A 19,944-nucleotide genomic window follows, 5' to 3' on the forward strand; every position below is an offset into this window, starting at 1 on the left:
CGAAAGTTGTTAATAACCCATCGCTTTGATGTGAACGCGGTCGCTGAGCGCGGCTCGTACAGTGCTGAGCGCTGCGGGCACAAACGCCCAGCGCTGCGGGCTCGCTCCAAACTGCAGGGTGGACGGGAACGCCACACAGCGACCGGCCGGCCCGGCCCGCGGCACGGTCAATCAGCACGAGCGCAAATTGTAAATGCAGATCGCGGAAAGGCGATATGGTGACTGGCGCGCTACCGGTGCCGCCGGCCTGTTCCCATTCGCCACGCCACGCTCCCAGTTCGCTTGCATGACCAATCTCGATGGAAGGCCATTTGAGAGATTGCAAGGTCCGGCTACGACAGCTGGTAAACGTTCGTCGCCTTTCGGGACGCGATGGGCGCTCGCTCCGGCACCTGCAATGGGTAGCTGGGAAACGTCGTCGCCTCTGGGCTGTTTCTGACACGGTTGCCGTACCGTGTCGTTCCCGCTGCTCTCTGCCGCTGTGGGCCGTCTCCTCGTCTCGGCTCGGCGTCCCGTGGGCGGGGCGGGGTGTGCGCGTCATCTGTTGGTTCACACCTGCGTGTAACATCCATGTAAGGAGACGGAAGAGGTATGTCTTCCGTGTGCGACGTACCAAGCAATAGCCGACTAGTAGCGTCGTCGGAGAGCCTCCCGGATGGTCGGACGGGGTCTGATGGGAACTGCAGCGCCTTGGCGGTAACGTGAGAGGGAGGGGTCACGCAGTACGCACCGTGCTGAAAGCTCTATTCTGCTCTATACTCCACCGCGCTACTCTGCGCTATTCGACCTAACGGAGGGTGAATGCGGGAGGATGGCGGGGAGGAAGGTGGGTGCGATATATTGATGGCAACCGATGAATAATAGCCACCCGTAGAGTTTGCCGAGTTTGCTGACACGGAAACAAGATGACATATGTATTGCATCAAGCGGCGGTAAAGGAGTTTCGAGTGTGGCATCGGCGAATAATTTGTATAAGGAGACTGATGACATTTTTTTTTACATTCGAGCCAGATGCAAGAACTGATTCTTTACAAGTCATGCCCTATTGACAATTACGGCTTTCGACTCATTCGACTCATGCCATTTTAGCTTTACAGCAAGCTGTACATGTCCAGCTTATTTCCAAAGTCGATTAATTTCACCGCCAACGTATTTTGTCACACGCGCGCATTAGCATTCGGCAGCGCTTTTGGCAGCGAGACTGAGCACTCCTGAGGGTCCAGTAGCGGAAAGTGTCATCTCCGGACCACGTCCAGGACTCGTGTGCGCTTCAGGTACTCAGCATTCTACGGGCCTGCGACCGCGACCTCCGTGGAATGAGATGACATTTGACGATAAAGCACCACGGCGGTCGCGGGCCGACCCGCAGCGCAGATCCTGCGTTTCTCGAAACGAGCGACAGAATGTGGGTATTTGTAATCCGGTGACAGTTTTCTCCTGGCGCATGGAGCTCGCATATACGGACGGCCGAAATCGTCCGGAATCCGGATGGAATTGGAATTGTGCCTAAGTCAAATCAAAGCGTGGGAGTGGTCCTTTGTTTTGTGTGATTGATAACTTCAGCATTATTAGACTCGAGGATTTGCTTGCGGTATTTTCGGCTCAATTTTCATCAACTTTACCGGCGGAGAAAGTTGTGAAATTGTGTATTACGTATTCTGTGTTGCAACAGAATAGATTCAGTTCAGCTGCCGGTTCCGTTTACCCTATATCGCTAAGCCTTCTGTTTCGTTCGTAATAGATAATAAAATCATAACGTGCGGTGTTGTGTTGCCATTCATCAAGTGGCCAGACGTGTTATGTTTAGAGACGGGTTCATCTGTTTACATTTCACATGCAAATCACGCTCGTGACGCCCTCCACGGCTCGGCCAACTGTTTTTCACCGACCTCCCAATGGTGTGACGTCATCGACCACCCTGACGGCGACGGCGGTCGACCAGAAGCCGAACACCTCCTGGCGCGTGCTGTAGCAGAAATAAACTCACCCACGTAGACCGGGAGTCGCCGACTGTCGTCTGCCCTGCACCCACACGCCCTGGGCTCCGTCCCAACCCTCAGTCAGCGTCGGAACTCAAACTAAACGAGCCACATCACTGCCATGTCATCAGAGGCAGTTCTGGGAGATGTCAGATGTCAGGGAGGTGTTGGAGTGTGGGCGGAGGAGCTCCGCGGTATAGGGGATGATGACAAGGCGTGAGATGGGAGGTCGCCGCAGATGATGGTCCTTGATCAGTGATGGGCTCGAGACGTTTTGTGGCATGATGTTCTGTTGATCGATGTAATGTCTTCCAGAAAAAAAATCGTTTTCTTACGTGCTTTTAAGTTGTTGAGGCAGCTTTACGGCAAAGACGACGATGGCATAATTTTGTCGAGCTACCTCGATGTTCTCAAGCGGTTATCATTTAAGCTACATGCTAGTGATGTGGAAGAATGTTTTCGCCCTACTTGCAAAGAATCTGAGTGGGAGGTATCCGGTTCATAATGCGAGAAACTGAGCGGAAGCATGCCACATTGGAATCTGAAGTCGATGGCTATTGTTCGTCAGGAAAAGACACAGGAAATGTTTTGACGGCTGCTTCCAGCAGACCTTGTAGAAAGACGGCCCTGTAAAGAATCAGTGAAAGACATTGTTCTCCCATCCCAAGTGCAATTTGCATAACAGCAGCTCGCCGGCTTGCCGGCACGTTTAAAAGAATATTGGTATTCATATCAGACACATGCCAGGAGATTTACAGGGTGTCCGGAAATTGATTGCGCACTCTTCTAGTCCACTTTACAAGGAAACGAAACATGCATGGGTCATGGTTTGCTTACCGATATTGCCTCCACCCAATCGCACACGCTCCCTCATACGGTCGGGCATGCCACACATCAGGTTATACAGTATCTCTGCACTAATGCTGAACCACGCTCGCTGGAGGTTTCTTATATACGCCTGCTCGGTGGTAGCCGGCTCCATCATGTCGAGCTCGTTCTGCACGATAGCCCGTAAATTCTCGATGGGAGACGAGTCAGGGCTGTTGCCCAGCCATACACCCTTGTCCCAAAGCCCTGGGAAGTTGTCCCAGCACCACCGTTGAGTGCTGGCGTCGTGATGAGCTGAAGCACCGTCTTGCTGGAAGATCGCCTCGGACATCTTCGGGAGCAGCTCGACCTGTGTTGGCGCCCCCGTCTGCCTCTTCCGCTTATCGCGGACGCTGCAGACTTCTTCAGAACTCCTTCACGTAGTACTGGGCCGTCACGGCCTGATCGCGGGGGACGATGTGGAGCTCTGACAGGCCCTAATGACTCATCATGGCTCAGACCATGATTTTCAGCGGCTGCTTCACCCGTGTCGATGGCAGGCACTTCAGCACTGCTGTGCGCCCAGACGCGCTCGTTCTGGCGATTCAGCGGGTGCATGAGCTCGAACACAGACTCATCGCTGAGCAAGACGCGCCGCCAGTCCTGAATGGTCCAGTTCTTCTGCTCCCGGGCTTCTGGTTCTGCTACCAGACGCTTCCGCTTCTGGGCTTCGGCCAGTTTTGGCTGCCGGCGCAGATTGAGCGGTTTGAGACCCAGACACTTGGCCATGTAGTTGTGAACAGTGGTCTTCGACACCGCTTGACCCTTCTCAGTCAGCTTTTTGGCCAGTTTCCGCATCGATTGGCGTCTTTTCAGCACGGCCTTAGCGAGCACGATTTTGGCCACTCTGCTCAGCGCAGTTTTTCTCCCACGGTCCTTGCGATTCTCCTGTGCTGCACCGCTGCGGTCGAGAACCAGTCAGTATTGAAGGGTCCGGCGAGATACGCCCACTTGTCGGGCAACATCGCCTACCGTCATTCCGGCTTCAACCATTCCAACCGCGCGGTAGCGCGTTGTCAAAGTGTGCTCCCTCACTATTCTCGATATGGGGTCCGCGCGCGAAGACTACCTCTCGGAAAGCAACCTGTGGCCACTCACTGCGGCTGTGGTCAGGTCACCTGCTGGGTCACGTGATCACCTGACACGCTGGGGTGCCCGGGGGCGGGGTCGCGAGCCTCCCTAACCGGTTTGGCGGGAGCACGCGCGAGATACGTGAATATGGACAGTGCGCAATCAATTTCCGGACACCCTGTACCTGCAGCTCTAACCAGGGTTGTGCTCGACTCAAAAAAATTTGCCGACTCGACTCATCATTCAACTTCAGAAAGTCCTGACTCAACTCTGACTCAAACAAGGAGCTGATTTTTTCCCTTGACTCGACTCATGACTCAAGCTGCTCAATGAAAATATGAGTTGACTCAAACTTGACTCATTTTTTTTTTGTTGAGTCAAGCGTGTTGACTCAAAATTGACTCAGATAAAAAAGTTGTTGAGCGGGGGGGGGGGGGGGTGAAAAAAAAAATCCGGCAGCAGGGCCAGGCCCAAGTTGTTAAGGGGGGGGGGAGAATGAAAAGCTTATATATTGTTTCTAGAAAGATGAGTCAGCTGACTCATGTTCCTAAATGTTTTTGACTCAACTCAATGTCAAAAGTTATTTTACTGACTCAACTCTGACTCAACTCAACACCTTAATATTTTTGTCTGACTCAACTCTGACTCAACTCAACAGCTCAACATTTTATCCGACTCGACTCAAACCTGACTCATCTGAGTCAGAGTTGAGTCAAATCTCTGACTCGACTCATGAGTCAAGCACAACCCTGGCTCTAACAATAGCAAAACCCGTTTCATAGACAAATAACCACGTGCACAACATTACACAACGGTATTGTACACCGCCGCCCTATGCACATCTCGTTATTAAAACCAATCAGTATCCCGACCACCAGGTCAGCTAATTAACAATCAGTATGCAGCGCCTGCTCTCTCGCGGCAGTGCGTCCGCCGCTACGGCGCCCTACCTGCAAAGACCACGTCGTTATCTGATCAGAAGCCACAGGCGGCTTTACAGTCGCCTTCATGGTCTTCTCCGGCATCATGAAACCAATCACTACCTGCGCAGAGGCGGGCGGGCATCGGCCGGGAGATCTTGGGGAGGGCGCGTGGCGGGGTGGGGGGATGATCGATCAAAGACGCTGGACGGCGGTCCGATGAGCGTGGTGACGCATTGTTCTCAGGGCTGTGCCACTATGCCAGCGGTGGGGAAGGGGAGGGGGACAAGGAGGGGGAGGGGTGGGCACGAGCGTCGAGCAATCATTTGATAACAATCGCTCGCGACATGGCTATGATTGTGTCTCTTGTTACACGGAGGGATTTCTTAGATTGTGTAAACCCTAAACTCAATTGGGAACTGGGAAAGAGATTGGAATTGGATAAATGGAACTACGCAGTACTTGAGCAATTGAACAAATCGACGAACCGAATGAACTTTTGTTTTTGAGGCAGAAATGCGCAGAGCATACAGGCATAGAAAGCAATGTAAAATATTGTGTTAAATGTTAATTTCCCATCCCCCATATTACCCTGTAGCGTTTCATCTCATTACGTGTTCTCATCTCCTGCCCACCATCCGCTCCTTCCGTTACCCACCACCGACTCAGGTGTCCACAGCTCTGGAACTCGCTCCAAACAGTCCCACTCCCTCCAGGCCGTCTGTAGGCCCTGCCGTTAGACCGCCACTTTGCGCTTACCGGCGCCATGACCAGCCATGTCCAAACGCTGCACGGTTGTCTTCTCAGAAGGCGGCGTGGGGCGGCCGGAGGCGCCGCGCGCGGCACCGAAATGACATCAGTTTCGGCTGCGTGAGACAAGTGGGCACCCCAGGCGGTGGTCAGGTCTTGCAGATGGCACGGTGCATGTGGATGGGCACTGGTCGGTTCCCAGGCCCACAGCGCGCTGTGAGGTCGTCCCCAGGTCCTTAGTTTAATGTGGAGACGGTGCGACCAGTCCGGACGTCATGAGCTGTCCTGCGCAGTGGCGCCGTTTGTTCATAAGCCTTTAGTTATTTCAGTAGTGCGAGCTTGCTATATTTATTTTATACAAATCCGTATCACCCACCTCATTAATTTCTTCCTTTCTCCGCGCCCTCCTTTCTCTCCCTATACCTTTCCTTTTCTTTCTCCATTTAAAGTTTCCCATTTCAGTCCAATTTTAACTCCCGCTCATTTCCATTGCATACCATTTCCAGGACCTTTTTTGTTTTCTCCGGCTGTTTCTTTTCTTCTCATCCCCTCCCTTCCCTCCAGCCTCTCTTAGTCTTAACATACCTACTATTTTTAACCGTCGGGTTTCTTAGCTTCCTTTTCAGTCCCGCTCGGTACTTTATCCGTTCTCTCTATCTGATTCGGCTGCGCTCTGTTCCGTCCCGTTCCAAGTGGTCTGATGTGTCCGTTTGTTCCGTCTGTTTTCCATTCATCGTCCTCTTCACCTCCGTTCCAGTCAGCCGAGCCCGCCCCAGCGGGCACCCAGCGGGCCGGCGCACGGTGTGTTTTTGTTGTGCCCGCCGCGCCATAGTCGGACGGTCGCCTCGAAACAGGGCCTGGGGGACGAATGAGCGTGTCTGTCCTCAGTTATTGCTCCAACTGCGCGGAACTGGGCTGCGGCGACCGCGTCCAGCCGTGTTACTTGCGGTAATGTGGTGATCGCTCCGGTTTTAATGACGGCGGTCCGTCAGAAGCGCGTCCGTCTCTGCGGGTGGCCAGGGGTGGGGGATTCATTGCGCACTTGTATAAAGCGATAATCCTAAATTGTGACAACAGTAGCACAGCAGGCAGTCCGATAAACCTGATAAATAGTGGGGATAGACGATTGCTTTGGTCGTCATCGGTGGACCTGAGTCGATCATTAATGTTGAATAGATGAGGTGAGATGCTGAGTTAATAGTTTATTGTTTAGAAACGGGTGGACGATGATGACGGCAGCTGTGAATAACTGCGATCTAGCTGTTACTGTTGCATCACTTGGCATGGACCTCCTGTGATTATTTGCTGTCGGCTCCCAGCGATTAGGTATGGTCTGGTAAATGGTTTGTCTCGTCAGAAAGTCTTCTACAGAAACTACAGATAATAACCAGTCCTTTCATTCCCTGCTCAAAATATGATTAAACACATTTTCAGGGCACTTCCTACAATATTTATAGTCGTTGGCTCATATTCATCCTCATATTCAAGGTAAGCAAACAATTTCATATTTCCGGGAGAGTACGGAGAGCGTGTCTGCGTGCCTCTCCGGTCTGATGCGGGGGTTGTCCCAGCTCACAACTAGCGATGTCCTGAGGCACCACTTTGCTCCGCCGCGCGGCGGCCCGGCGCGTGCCCAAGAGCCGTCGGAGCGGCCCGTCGACACCGTCGAGCCCACCCGGACCTCCAGCGTCGCCGCCGACGCTATACCTACCATCCATCGTCGGCCGGAAGTGCATTGCCGCGTGTAAACTCCAGCTGCAAGACGGTACGAAAAATGCACCGATGACGATCTTTTTTGAGACGGCCGAGCAAATATTTGGACTGCGCGTTTCGCCGGAATAAACATGGCTCAGACTCTGGACGGATGTGCGAGGGAAAACAGAGGCGATGCTGGATTGATCTCGGCGGCACAGTGTGCTCCCATCTCTATGGGGGCGGGCACGTGACGTCATCAAAATGACGTCACGTCGGCGGACTAATTGTTTACAGTTATTCAGAGGGTGGGATGGTAAAGAAGCCCCGAAGGCCACCCAAATCATTCGACTTGTCTTCGACCGTCAATCATAGATAGTTCGGACTGAATAGATTACATAGCGCTCCGGGACATCGCCCACATAACCACTGTGCATACTGACCACAGATGGGCTTTCTGAGCAATACATACATCCAGCCGCTCGGTCAAGTCCCAGCGCTTGTGCGGCCGGCGATCGCACTGATAATGTCAGACATTAAATCAGCCAGTGGTTATTTTCTGGCCATCCGCCGCTCGCGGGCACCCGGCGCTGCCCTCTCTCCCAGTCGATAACAAGCTCAATGTGCGCTCGGCCGCGACAGCTTAATTGGGCCCGAAGAGCACCGGTCGGCAATCTTCGCGGGTGCCCCGGCGATCCCCGACAACAAAACTGCCTGCCGCGTCAAATTACGGCGGCCGTGCAACAAATTTACTCCTGATCAGTGCCGGCGTTATGATTGAGAGGCACGCAGCCTGAACGGGCTACGTGAGCTGTAAACAACGTTAAACGTCCATCGGCGGCCCTTGCATCGGCGGCCGTCACTGCCGAGCGTGCTTAAAGCCTGTATTATTGCTGATTTATGCTTTCGGTAAATCAATTCACGTCGAACGGCCGCCTTTTTGTGAGAACGGCGGCGCCGATATGGCAGCTTTATTCATCCGCGATTTTTAGTCGCCGCAAACAGTATTTATCTAGTCTGCATCTGCTTTGACTGGCGCCGTTGAAGCAGAAAGTTTTTTTTTTCTAAAAATGGCAACGGAACTTCGCGGCACTGTCTGAATATGGACAATTGCTTTCATGACATGCTACAATGTTTTTCCTAGATATATCTTTTGACTTAGTACACGGCAAATCGCTCATTTGTCATCCCTTGCCCTTTTGAAATAACCTCAAAGTAATTTTGTTTCGAGGCATTTAGAGCTGCAGTTCAAATAACTGCCACTCCTGTCTCTCTTCACCCATTCACCTCCTTCGTATTCAGTGAACTTTCCGTTCAACTTTTGTAATTATGAAGTCTCCAAGCATCTGACTCTTCACAAAATATAAATGCTGTTTGCTTCGCAGCAAACCCCGGCCCTTATAGAATTGGTGCCAATCGCCTTAATGCTGTTTTTATTGAGCATCATACAGGACACTTCAGAGTCTTTGATAGTTTGTAAACGTCGTGTTTCACACCCTCATGAAATCACATGACCCCGCACTGACCTGTCGCCTCTCTGCGCCCACAGGTCACGTGACCGAGGTGGTCGGGGTGATGGGTCGTCCAGCCGACCTGCCGTGCGATACGAGCTCCTCCGATCCGGCCGACCAGGCCACGCTCGTGCTCTGGTACAAGGACGGCGAGAGCATCCCCATGTACAGGTACGTCACTCGCTTCAGCATGTTCACCTTCAGCGTGACATCGCTTCATTTCGTCGCGCAGTTCCCCATGTGCAAAACTAAAGCGAAGTTTCCATGAAGTATAAACGTTTTTTTCATTTCGATATGCAAAGGTATAATCATCACTTTCACCACATGCGCATTGCACGACGAGCACCAATACTGTCTTCATTTACATGTATCGACAACTGCGTCATCTACGCATAGATATGCAATCTATCACATCTTAATCCAAAAGCAATATCGTCCGCATTCCTTTGCTGGTAAACTCCTGCGCGACATTCAGTCTGTCCTTACACAACACACAGACAGCCCGTTCCCATGATCAAGGCGTAGTGCATGCCTGCCATTTTCAGAACTCCTCTATGTGATCACTGCCCAGGCTTACTTCCATCAGCTCGTGAACGACTGCAAAGCCACGCGAATTGCAGACATAGCCAGTACATTCCATGCGAGGACGACCACATTTACAGCCGGCCTTAGGCCCGACAGACTGGCTTGCAGTTATGCTTTTAGCTCATGCCAAACCTTTCGCTGGTCACTGACTTCCAATCCTTATCTTCCCTAAATCAATATAAAATGCTCACGCCATGCGAGACTGGACGTGAGGTGTTATTCAGCCCTCAGCAAAATGTAGCCGTTATCTTGGTACTCGCAATTTATGCATGTTCACCTGAGTAAGTACCTCGGGGATAATTGGATAATTGCTCCGATAATTGAAGGACATGCGCTGGCCAAACTAACTGCGGAGAACACCACTTCGAGTCTGCCGGAACTCATGCATATGTATTATGAGCCCAGGGGTGACTTCAGATGACACAGCGGTGCTGTCAAATTGGTTCCCTTGAAACCTCTTGAAAGTTGCGTACAACGTGAAATATACAGCTATTGTTGAAGTGTGTCTGGGGAGCATGACATTTTTATTGTTATTCGGGCCATTATTAAAACGCACAGTTATTGCTGAAGTGGGTCTAGGGAGCGTAATTAATTCTTTTTATGTGCGTATTATTCCGGTGAAGTATCGCTTGGTATGTCCCACTGCACCATTTGGAGACATTGGCGTTTGACGATAGAAAACAGGCAGCAATATTGTCTGATGTAATTATAAGGTGTCGAAAATGACTCGAGTGCAGCTCCGTGATAAAAATAGCGAGACTAATTAAAAAAGTTGAAAATATTTGTATACTTCAAATAATAAGGTAGGACAGCCATAGATACAAATTCACTATTGAACCTTGTACTTAAACCTGTCAGTACCATGTGTGTCGAGAAGTTCACTCATCTTCCCCTGCATCTGAAATCTTCCTCAGTTTAGCCAGATGTGCGCATAAAATGTGTCAATAACGTTGTCAAAGTTAACCAGAGACGTAATCCGCTCATAGCATCATCACTATCGTGTGTACAATCAGCATCCACTGCTTTACTTAAATACTAAAGCACGCCACATACTTACCGTAACTTTACATCCATCCACACTTTACTTCGCTTTAACCTTCGCCCCAGTGGGGGGGGGGGCATATGTTACCACCCTATCGCGTTTTTCGCGTGTAAATAAAAAAGCGCGGCGCGTAGCGCCGCGCCGCTTGGGGTAGCATTTTGTACATCAATTTTGGACAATGTGTGAAATTTTTGACCCCAGGTCATGTCAGGTCAGGTCACCAGGTCAAGTTAACTGACAAAGCCTAAAAAAAAGTTTGCAATCATGTCCAGCCTGCAGTGTTTGTCAGAAAGGTTTCAAACTTGGTGGATTGCATGATGTTATGGGCGCCTACAATTTGTATATCTCGGATTTTTCATCAGTGGCGTGACCTTACCATTATAAGGCAATGGAGCAAAATGAAAATGCCTCTAGATCCGTGTGTACGCATGGGAACAGTCCAAATATTTCAGAATCACAATGATTTAGTCCACTCGTGATGACCAAGGTGTCATTTTTGCTGATAGCCTCTAGACAGGTCATCTGAGGTCACTTGAGGCTACAAACAGTTTTTTTTTCCAATAACTCGCGATTGGAAAGGGATAGAACGCTGGGGATGGTCTCATTGTGTTTGTCTTGTTGAGACGCATCGACTGATGTGCAACATGACCTTTTCCGGTCAGGTCATGACCTTGACCTGAGGTCAAATTTTCAAGTTGACCTTTCAAGGTCAAATTATAGTTTATTCGACGCGTCTCGGCGAGGGGAACACGATTCTGGCAATAGAAATGCCGTGGCTTTTTGTAGTCAAAAGTTATTGTCGAAAAACACGTTTCGTAAAAACAGCTATTTTTGGAGTTTTTGCCCTCTGGAGGCTAAACCGTTGACCTGAGGTCAATATTGATCATGACCTTTTCAAAAGAAGAGCTCAAAAGCTATCGTTTGCTGTTCCATGCGTTTTTCTAGCTACCATAGTTTCTGAGATAGCGGCATGTTTTCTGAAAAATATAATGACAATTGGCAAATTTTGACCTTTGATGACCTCTGGTGACCCCAATATTGCTCTAAGGTGAAAAATGACAAAATACTTTCAAACGTACGCATTGAGAGCTATCGACTGCTTTTTACCGCGTCTTTCTATCCCTCTTAGTTTTTGAGTTAGAGGTGGGTGGTAACATATGCCCCCCCCCCCCCCCACTAGGGCGAAGTTGGCTGAGACCGCCACTGGGGTGCGGGTTAACCAGAACTGCCTGCATCCCCCAACAGCAAACAGCAACAGTATTCATGGTGGCATACGTTAATGCAATGCTTCTTATAGGATCCTGAATGCACTGCTCATTGCTCATGTCATCCTCAAGGCTCTGTCCAATTTATTTTGTCGTTGACTGACACTACGTCCAATTTGTTTAATCATTGAACTGCCTGCTTCGATGGATGATCGATGATTAGGATGTGTATTACCATTCAAGCAATGCTGCAAACATTGATTCTGTCGACCCAAACTTCGTTGTTTGAAGAGAGGAGCGCTGAGTGCTGCTTTTGAGCTCAACTGGTTTCAAGTGGTGCAAATTCCCGTAGTCTTTGGACTTTGGCGTCCGTCATCGAGTGATGCACGTTAATTTCAAATTATACGGCGTTACAATACTAACCCCTCTCCCTAGCAACGAACTCAGTCCCTTCAGACCAACTGCTGTGATAAAAACCTGAAATTACTTTAAATCCACCGCGGCACGTCACTAGAAATGGCACCAGGCCAAGTGATTATCTAAGTGGATTGGATTAGGATATCTGAGCGCAGTTATGTCATTATCCCACCACGTCGGCCGATCCTCACGTACTTATCTCATTGACCCTGCCTCCTACACATCACCCTACTCTGGAATAATGACGGCCAATTCTGTCTCCGTGACCTGCGCGGTCACACGAGCGACCCCTTGACCTGCGCCTGACCCCTGACGCGTTACTGTGACCCCTGACGCGCACCGTGACCCCTGTGTCTGCGTGTGTCGCCAGTTTTGACGGCCGCGGGGGCCGCCCGCTGGCGGACCGCACAGTGGGCGCTCCTCCGCCCCGTGATGTGCTATTCGTGACACACACGGAGCGGCCCGCTCTGCGACTGGCGGCAGTTACCGCTCACGACGAGGGCCATTACCGGTGTCGGGTGGACTTTCGGAACAGCCAGACTCGAAACTACCGCATCAACCTGACCGTCATAGGTGAGAGAGAGAGAGAGAGAGAGAGAGAGAGAGAGAGAGAGAGAGAGAGAGAGAGAGAGAGAGAGAGAGAGAGAGAGAGAGAGAGAGCGAGAGAGCGAGAGAGCGAGAGAGGGGGGGTTGTCATGGCTTAGGTTACTCTTGGAATGTTGTGCCAGTGTTTTATGACGAATAAATCACGGTTCGTCGGAAGGTCATCTCAGGCTCAAAAGAAACGATTTATACCATTCGAAAGCTGACGATGCGCTGAATCCGAAAATGTAATTTTTATCAAAATCCATCGATGGCCTTTTTTGAAAATTGCGTTTTTGTAAAAACTTAATAATTTTTTATTCAACGGGCTGTCCCAGACATTCTTGGAAATATAAACATGTGTTTTTGAGTTCCAGTGAAAGCTGAATGCCAAAAGAACAATATTTAGCGAAGCAATATTTCCAAACATTAATATGCGTCTCCCACAGCCGACAATAAGGCGCAATTACACAGCTCAGTGTCACGATGGACCAAAGTCAGCCACACAGAAGCGTGAAATGACCCTTATCGACTCGCAGACCCGGCGCTCTCGGCCCGCCTGACCGGCCACGGAATGAACGTTCGGCTCTCGTTCTACTAAACAAATGTCATATTTGTCAGTTTAACTGTCCACATCGCTATTAAATGTATTCAGGATACCTGTGAAGAAAATTCATTGCTCTGTCATCTTCACATCATGCATTAATTTACATTTGTTCATGTCTACTTTGCTCAATTGTGCTTGGTATCATGCCCATATAAGGAAAATTGGCTGCGCTGAAATGTCAGAGGTTGTACCGGCCTCAGCTCCGGTGGAGTGGGGGTAGCGCCCGGTGGGGGAGGGCAACCTTTGACCGGTCGCACGGCCGAGCAGCTGTCACCAGTACAGCCTCTGACAGTGAAACCCCGCTCACTTCCCTTGCACGGGGACTGAGCGCAGCTGGATGGAACAAAACATGTATAAGAAAAATGTAAATTAAAGCATGTTGTAAATCAAGTAGAACAATGAATTTTCTTCACAAGTATCCTGAATAACTTTAATAGCGATGTGGACAGTTAAACTGACAAATATGACGTTTGTTTAGTAGAACGAGAGCCGAACGTTCTTTCCGTGGCCGGTCAGGCGGGCCGAGAGCGCCGGGTCTGCGAGTCGATAAGGGTCATTTCACGCTTCTGTGTGGCTGACTTTGGTCCATCGTGACATTGAGCTGTGTAATTGCGCCTTATTGTCGGCTGTGGGAGACGCATATTAATGTTTGGAAATATTGCTTCGCTAAATATTGTTCTTTTGGCATTCAGCTTTCACTGGAACTCAAAAACACATGTTTATATTTCCAAGAGTGCCTGGGACAGCCCGTTGAATAAAAAATTATTAAGTTTTTACAAAAGCGCAATTTTCAAAAAAGGCCATCGATCGATTTGGATAAAAATTACATTTTCGGATTCAGCGCATCATCTGCTTTCGAATGGTATATACCGTTTCTTTTGAGCCTGAGATGACCTTCCGACGAACCGTGAAATGTTCGTGAATTTGAATTATTTTAATTTTTACGTTGTGTGTCATCAGCTTGTGATCGTGATGAACCTAATTGTTATCCGTGAATGTTCATATCCCGCATATTTATGTGTAGTGTGACTCAGATCTCGTACACGTTATAATGGTATCTACCTTCCCCGTGCGTTTACACGAATGGCCTTAGCATTAACCCGCGCCGTGCTGGTGGCCTGAACTTTCCGCCGAGTGCTGGGGGGGGGCGTTTTCACGCCCCCCCGTCTAACTCGGCTCCTGGGCCACGTAGCGACACGCGGTAAGCGGCAATCGAAAGAGCGGCAAAAATAAGGACGAAAACACTTCGGTCATTTTTTGGGTCAGGTCAAAGGTCAGGTCACCAGAGGTCACCAAAGGTAAAATGTTGACTATTTCAACATTTTGGAAACTGCCAACGGCTATCTCGGGAACCGTTAGAGCTACAGCGCCGCGGAAAAGCGCATTCGATAGCCCTTTTACAGACCTTTCTGAGTAATGTTCTCAGATTTGACCTCAGGTCAACGGTTTAGCCTCCAGAGGGCAAAAACTCCAAAAATAGCCGTTTTTACGAAAAACGTTTTTTCGTCAATAACTTTTGACTCATAAGCGCCATGACATTACTTTTGCCAGCATCGTGTTCCTCTCGTCGAGACGCGTCGAATGAACTATTCGTTGACCTTGAAAGGTCATTTTGAAAATTTGACCTCAGGTCAAGGTCATGACCTGACCGAAAAGGGTCATGTTGCATATCAGTCGATCCGTATCGTCGAGCTGAACACATCTGACGTGTTTTCACCGCTCTAGCACGTCTCTATCAAAAGTTATAGCCAAAAAACTGCTGGCGACCGTTCATGACCTGAGATGACCTCAGGGGCACACAGAGGGGTCACAGGTGCATTTTTCCTATTCAGTGTGTCATGTTTACCTATGAACCGATGTTTGAGAGCGTTTTGAACGATATTCGTCCAAAAGAGGCGCATTTCAATTTTCTCCCATTGACTTATAATGGAGAGGTCGCAAAATTGACCTGACCTTAGGTCACAGATATCAAAAATCCGAGATATACATTTTATACATACTGTTACTCATATCAATCGCTGAAAGTTTGAAAGTGATCGTTCAGTCGGTGTAGCTATAGCGAGCCTTTGAACTTTTTCTGAGGTAAGGTCACTTGACGTGACCTGGTGACCTGACCTTGAACGGCCTAGGTCTGAAATTTTCACAACATGTGCGGAAATGATGTAGGAACACGTGTACCAAAAACGGCGGCGCTGCGCGCCGCCGTTTTTGAGATATTCGCGAAAAACCTGAGGGGGGGGCGTAAAAACGCCCCCCCCCCAGCACGGCGCGGGTTAATCCACATTCAGTTGATCCACGATTCAGCGAGTATTGCGTCAACTGCCTGAACTGCATGACGCATTGTGCGGGCGTCCATTGTCCAAACGCCATGTTCCACTTAAGGCTCGACACAGGCACATATGCAAAGTCCTGAACAAAAGTGCCGGCTCGGGGTGGGTTCATTCATCATATAGCACGCCTGGCGCCTGAGACGGCGATGGTCGTGCTATGAGGTCCTGCACAGAACGGTGGGCCCGTGCAGTTTATCTTACGAACCTTCCTACTTGGATTGAAACGCGCCTGTGGCTGTCATAAGGTGCGCAATGTCAAGGCTATTGTATTGTATTGTATTGTATTGTATATTTCACAAACTTCTTCCGTGCGAACACAGCTTTTTCAGAAGTTCGAGTCATACAAAGGTTAAGAGAACTTAAAACTATAAAGACATTAAAACAATGATGACACATATAGACTCCTACCTAATCAGAACTTTCATTTGATTAATTTTGACCACTTCTATGCATCATCCTCAGACGGCTTTTGAACTGCCCGATCGACGAGCTCTGCAACACAATATTTGGCAGTGAATTCCAAGAGGTAGCGGCGCGGTACGAGAAAGTACGTTGGGTGGCGGCGAGTCTCACTCTAGGCAGGTCAAACTGCTCAGACCGGGCGAGGCGGGTGTCACGGGAGGCTGTGTCACGTCTCGGAGTAAATAACCGGCGCATCGCAATCGGGGTGTCCGGATCATGAAGCGCACGATATACACGAATACAGTCACGCTCCGAAATCATATCCTCAAAGTTCACCCAGCCAATAGACCTAAGCACGGGAGACATGTGCTCGGCTCGTCGTGCGCCAGTGACCACACGGGCTGCGAAATGCAGCAGCTTTTGTATGCGCTTCAACTGGCTGCTGCATGCACTAGCCCAGACTGGCAAACAGTACAAGATATGGCTGAATACGTGGGCTTGGATGATGGCCAGGAGCGCTTCAGTAGTGAAGTGACGTCTAAACCGATACAGCGAGACGAGAATACCCGTACACCGGCGAACTACCAGTGACACGTGGCTCTCCCATGTGAGGGATTGGTCAATGATGACACCTAATACTTTGATGTTTTTTGATGGGGTAAATTTGTGACCAGACATTTCGAAGAAAAAGGAGGAACTTTCCTTGACGGCTTGCCGTGTGCCTAAAAGTGAAAATACCGTTTTTGAGGGGTTCATTTTTAGGGAATTTACTCTCAGCCACATTTCTATGGACTTGAGGGATGCCTCGAGGCGAATCTTGAGCAAACTCATGCTGACTTTGTCCCTTGAAGAACTGTCGAGCAGTTGGGTGTCATCAGCATAACTGATGAGCCTTCCATGGGGAAGAAAATTTCGCATTTCGTTAACCGTGAGACAAAAAAGAATCGGCCCGATAATCGATCCCTGGGGGACGCCACACGTCACTGGCAGCACAGTGGTGCCGCCGCGAACCATCTGTCTTCGATCGCTCAGGTAGCTGGCAAACCAATCAGACGAGATGCCGTACCATCCCATCTTATTGAGAAGGACGCCGTGGTCGACGCTGTCAAATGCCTTACTGAGATCGAGGGATGTTATCGATGCTAGGTGACCTGAGTCGATCTTCTTCGAGATCCACTCGACAGCGTCGACCAGGGCGTCCTCTACACTGTGTCTGCGTCGGTAAGCATATTGTGTGTCGCTCAGTATGCCGTTATCGCATAGGTAAGCCGATAGCTGGTCGCACACCACTCGCTCACAAATCTTTGACAGTACCGACAACAATGAAATTGGTCGATAATTTTTGGCAGTGTTGATATCGCCAGACTTGTGAATCGGCACAACAAGTGCAACTTTCCATTTTAACGGGAACACGCTGGTCCTTATCGTTGCGTTAATCAGGTGGAGGAGCATTGTGCCAACCACAGGGAAACACTTCCGCACTGCATGCATAGGCACACCGTCGAGTCCCACCGCTCTGGAGCCACTCATACCCCTGATAGCTAATGACAGCTCCGGTAGTGTGACGGGCTTTAGTTTGAAAGCGGACGAGCATACGGTAATGGGACGCGGCGCACTCTGTTCTACGGCAACATGATCAACATCGGCACGCAGCTCATCAGCGACACGAGCCCCGATCGAGGAAAAGTACTCGTTAAACGTGTCTGCGTGTTCCGGTCCCACCGCCAATGGGCCTCCCCCGCACGTCGCACTCGATCGAATGGCGAATTGCTTCAGCCGCCGCCAAAAGCCGCGATGGTCCTGGTGAGCCAGCTGATCGCAGAGAAACTCCCTGCGCGCGCCGGCGAGCCTGCTCTTCACCTGGTTGCGGAGGCGGCGGTAGATGGCGCGGTCTTCTTCCGTCCGGTACTGCAGCCAGTCCGTGTGAGCGGCGTCCCGCTCGGCCATCAGCGCCTGGAGCTCGGGGTTTTCCTTAAGCCATGGGCACCCAAGCGGTGCTGATCTCGTCCGAACTGTCGGGCAGTGACAGTCCATGACGGCGTCCCAGATGGTCATGAACTCGTCCAGTTTGGCGTCGACGCCGACAGCTTGAAACATCGGCTCCCAGTCCGCCTGCAGCATGTCTAGGCAGATGGCGCTCCAATCAGCCCGGTCCCAGCGACGTATCTCGCGGTACTCAGGCTTAAGACGGATTTTAGGCAGAGCGATTGAGCAAGTCACCGGCTGGTGGTCACCGATGGCCTCCCTTAGGACTGTGACCGATGCTCGGGTGTCCGGGAGATTGGTTATCACGTGATCAAGGATGGCAGGCGTGGGCTCTAAGTGAGTCGGTTTATCAACCAGCTGCTGCAGATTCAGCTCTCCGAGTAGAGCGCCGTACGCCGCCACTCCACGTGAGTCCGGTTTGGAAACGTCAATATTCATGTCACCGAAAAGGAACACTGGTTTGCCGGTGGCTAAAGCATCCTGGAGCTGGTCACGAAGGCTGTCGATGAACCGTGACACGGTGCTCCCCGGTGGTCTGTACAGCACCCCAATCACGGCCGACCTGCCCCGGTACGTGACCGTGAGCCAGAGCGCGTCGGTGACCGGGTCGCTGCTGTGTATATTCAGACGTTCGGTTTTGATACTGGCGCTGCACAGGATTGCCACCCCGCCGCCTCTCACAGCCGTATTTGCCTTCCGGGGGACTCTCCTGTCTGTCCGGTGCAGCGTGTAGCCATTAAAGGCTAGGTAGGAGTCAAGTACGCTGTCAGTGAGCCAAGTCTCCGACAAACACAGCAACTCCGGTTTCAGGCTGTCAATAAGGGCAGTGACTTCCTCGTACCGGGCCGTGAGCGACCGGACGTTAGCATGGCAGACCAGCATCTGGTCCCGCGTCGTTGTCGTCGGCGGCAGCGGCCGCGAGATAGCGCGCGTCTCCGCCAACGTCAGCCGTCTTGGGCAGCTGAGGACGCCGCTCGGCCGCGCTGCAGAAGAAGCGTCATCGAAGCGGGACAGCCGTTCGGTGGTAATCACCCGGATGGGTCGCCGCGATTTTCTGCCGCCGCGAATTCCCCTTCGCCTCCGTCCTATGCCGAGTTTGGCCACGAGCGACACCACCGCGCTCTGCGGCCGGGTCACGTGGCGTTGAGCTCGAAGCTGTAGTAGCTCGTGCCTACTGTAGATGGCGCTGGTGGCAGTCCGCTGATCCATAAGGCCAGGGCTGGGGCCGATGCCAATGTTGATGGCACTCAGCTGTCCGTGCCCCGAGGCCGAGTTCAAGGTCACTCGAGCGGTCGGTCCAGCCGCCCAAGTCGGGGCTTCAGACGACGACAAATGTGACGCACTAGGAGGCTCAAACAAAGTCAGCAAATTGTCACAACCGGGGAGCAGAGTCACGATTAAAGCACACACCCACTTCCAGAGGGTACTTAGCAGCATAGTTGTCACTAAAATGATCTCTGCATGCAATCACATCACTAAAAAGGGACGAAAAAGACGGGAGCAAACACAGCGGTTCCGCGCAGCGTAGCCAGCGCCACCTATCCTTGACCTTGACCTCGTTGACAGTTCCGCCGGAGAGGCCGATAATCCTATACAACACGAGGACGGTCACAGGAAGGATCGGGCCTCTGCAGGAAGACGAGCCCCTGGAGCTGGTCTGCCTATCTCAGGGAGGTAAGTCACTTTTCACCTATTTCTTCGAATGCATTTGCTGCTGGCGTTATGCAGATGGATAGTGGTATCATGCACTAATAAGACATTAAGACATAAGTGACCGGGAATATCGTAATGGGAATATGATTATTTCCTGTGGACTTTTCTCGTGCTCAATGTGTTTTTATCGTGTATACCAAGAACTGAACATTGATAGTGAATACCACAATGCAATGGCATAACTATGCTTGCAATATCTGGCACGCATGCGACCAAAAACTTCTACTTCAGCGCGCACAATGCCACTTTGACCTAATGGCTGCCTGAGTTCTGCGCTGTCCATCT

General features: G+C 50.7%; 1 protein-coding gene across 1 annotated transcript in view; it reads left to right on the plus strand.

Moving 5' to 3' along the window:
- Positions 1-8,833: 8,833 nt before the first annotated feature.
- LOC122370234 (nephrin-like) overlaps positions 8,834-19,944 on the plus strand; it is a 46,415-nt gene continuing 35,304 nt past the window's right edge. The window contains exons 1-3 of the mRNA XM_043345659.1: positions 8,834-8,961; positions 12,410-12,612; positions 19,513-19,620. Coding sequence (XP_043201594.1) covers positions 8,855-8,961; positions 12,410-12,612; positions 19,513-19,620 — 418 coding nt within the window. The 5' untranslated portion in view covers positions 8,834-8,854. The remainder of the gene's footprint in view (positions 8,962-12,409; positions 12,613-19,512; positions 19,621-19,944) is intronic.

Source organism: Amphibalanus amphitrite, unplaced genomic scaffold (assembly GCF_019059575.1).
Source record: "Amphibalanus amphitrite isolate SeventyFive unplaced genomic scaffold, NRLGWU_Aamphi_draft 001112F_arrow, whole genome shotgun sequence".
NCBI lineage: Eukaryota > Metazoa > Arthropoda > Thecostraca > Balanomorpha > Balanidae > Amphibalanus > Amphibalanus amphitrite.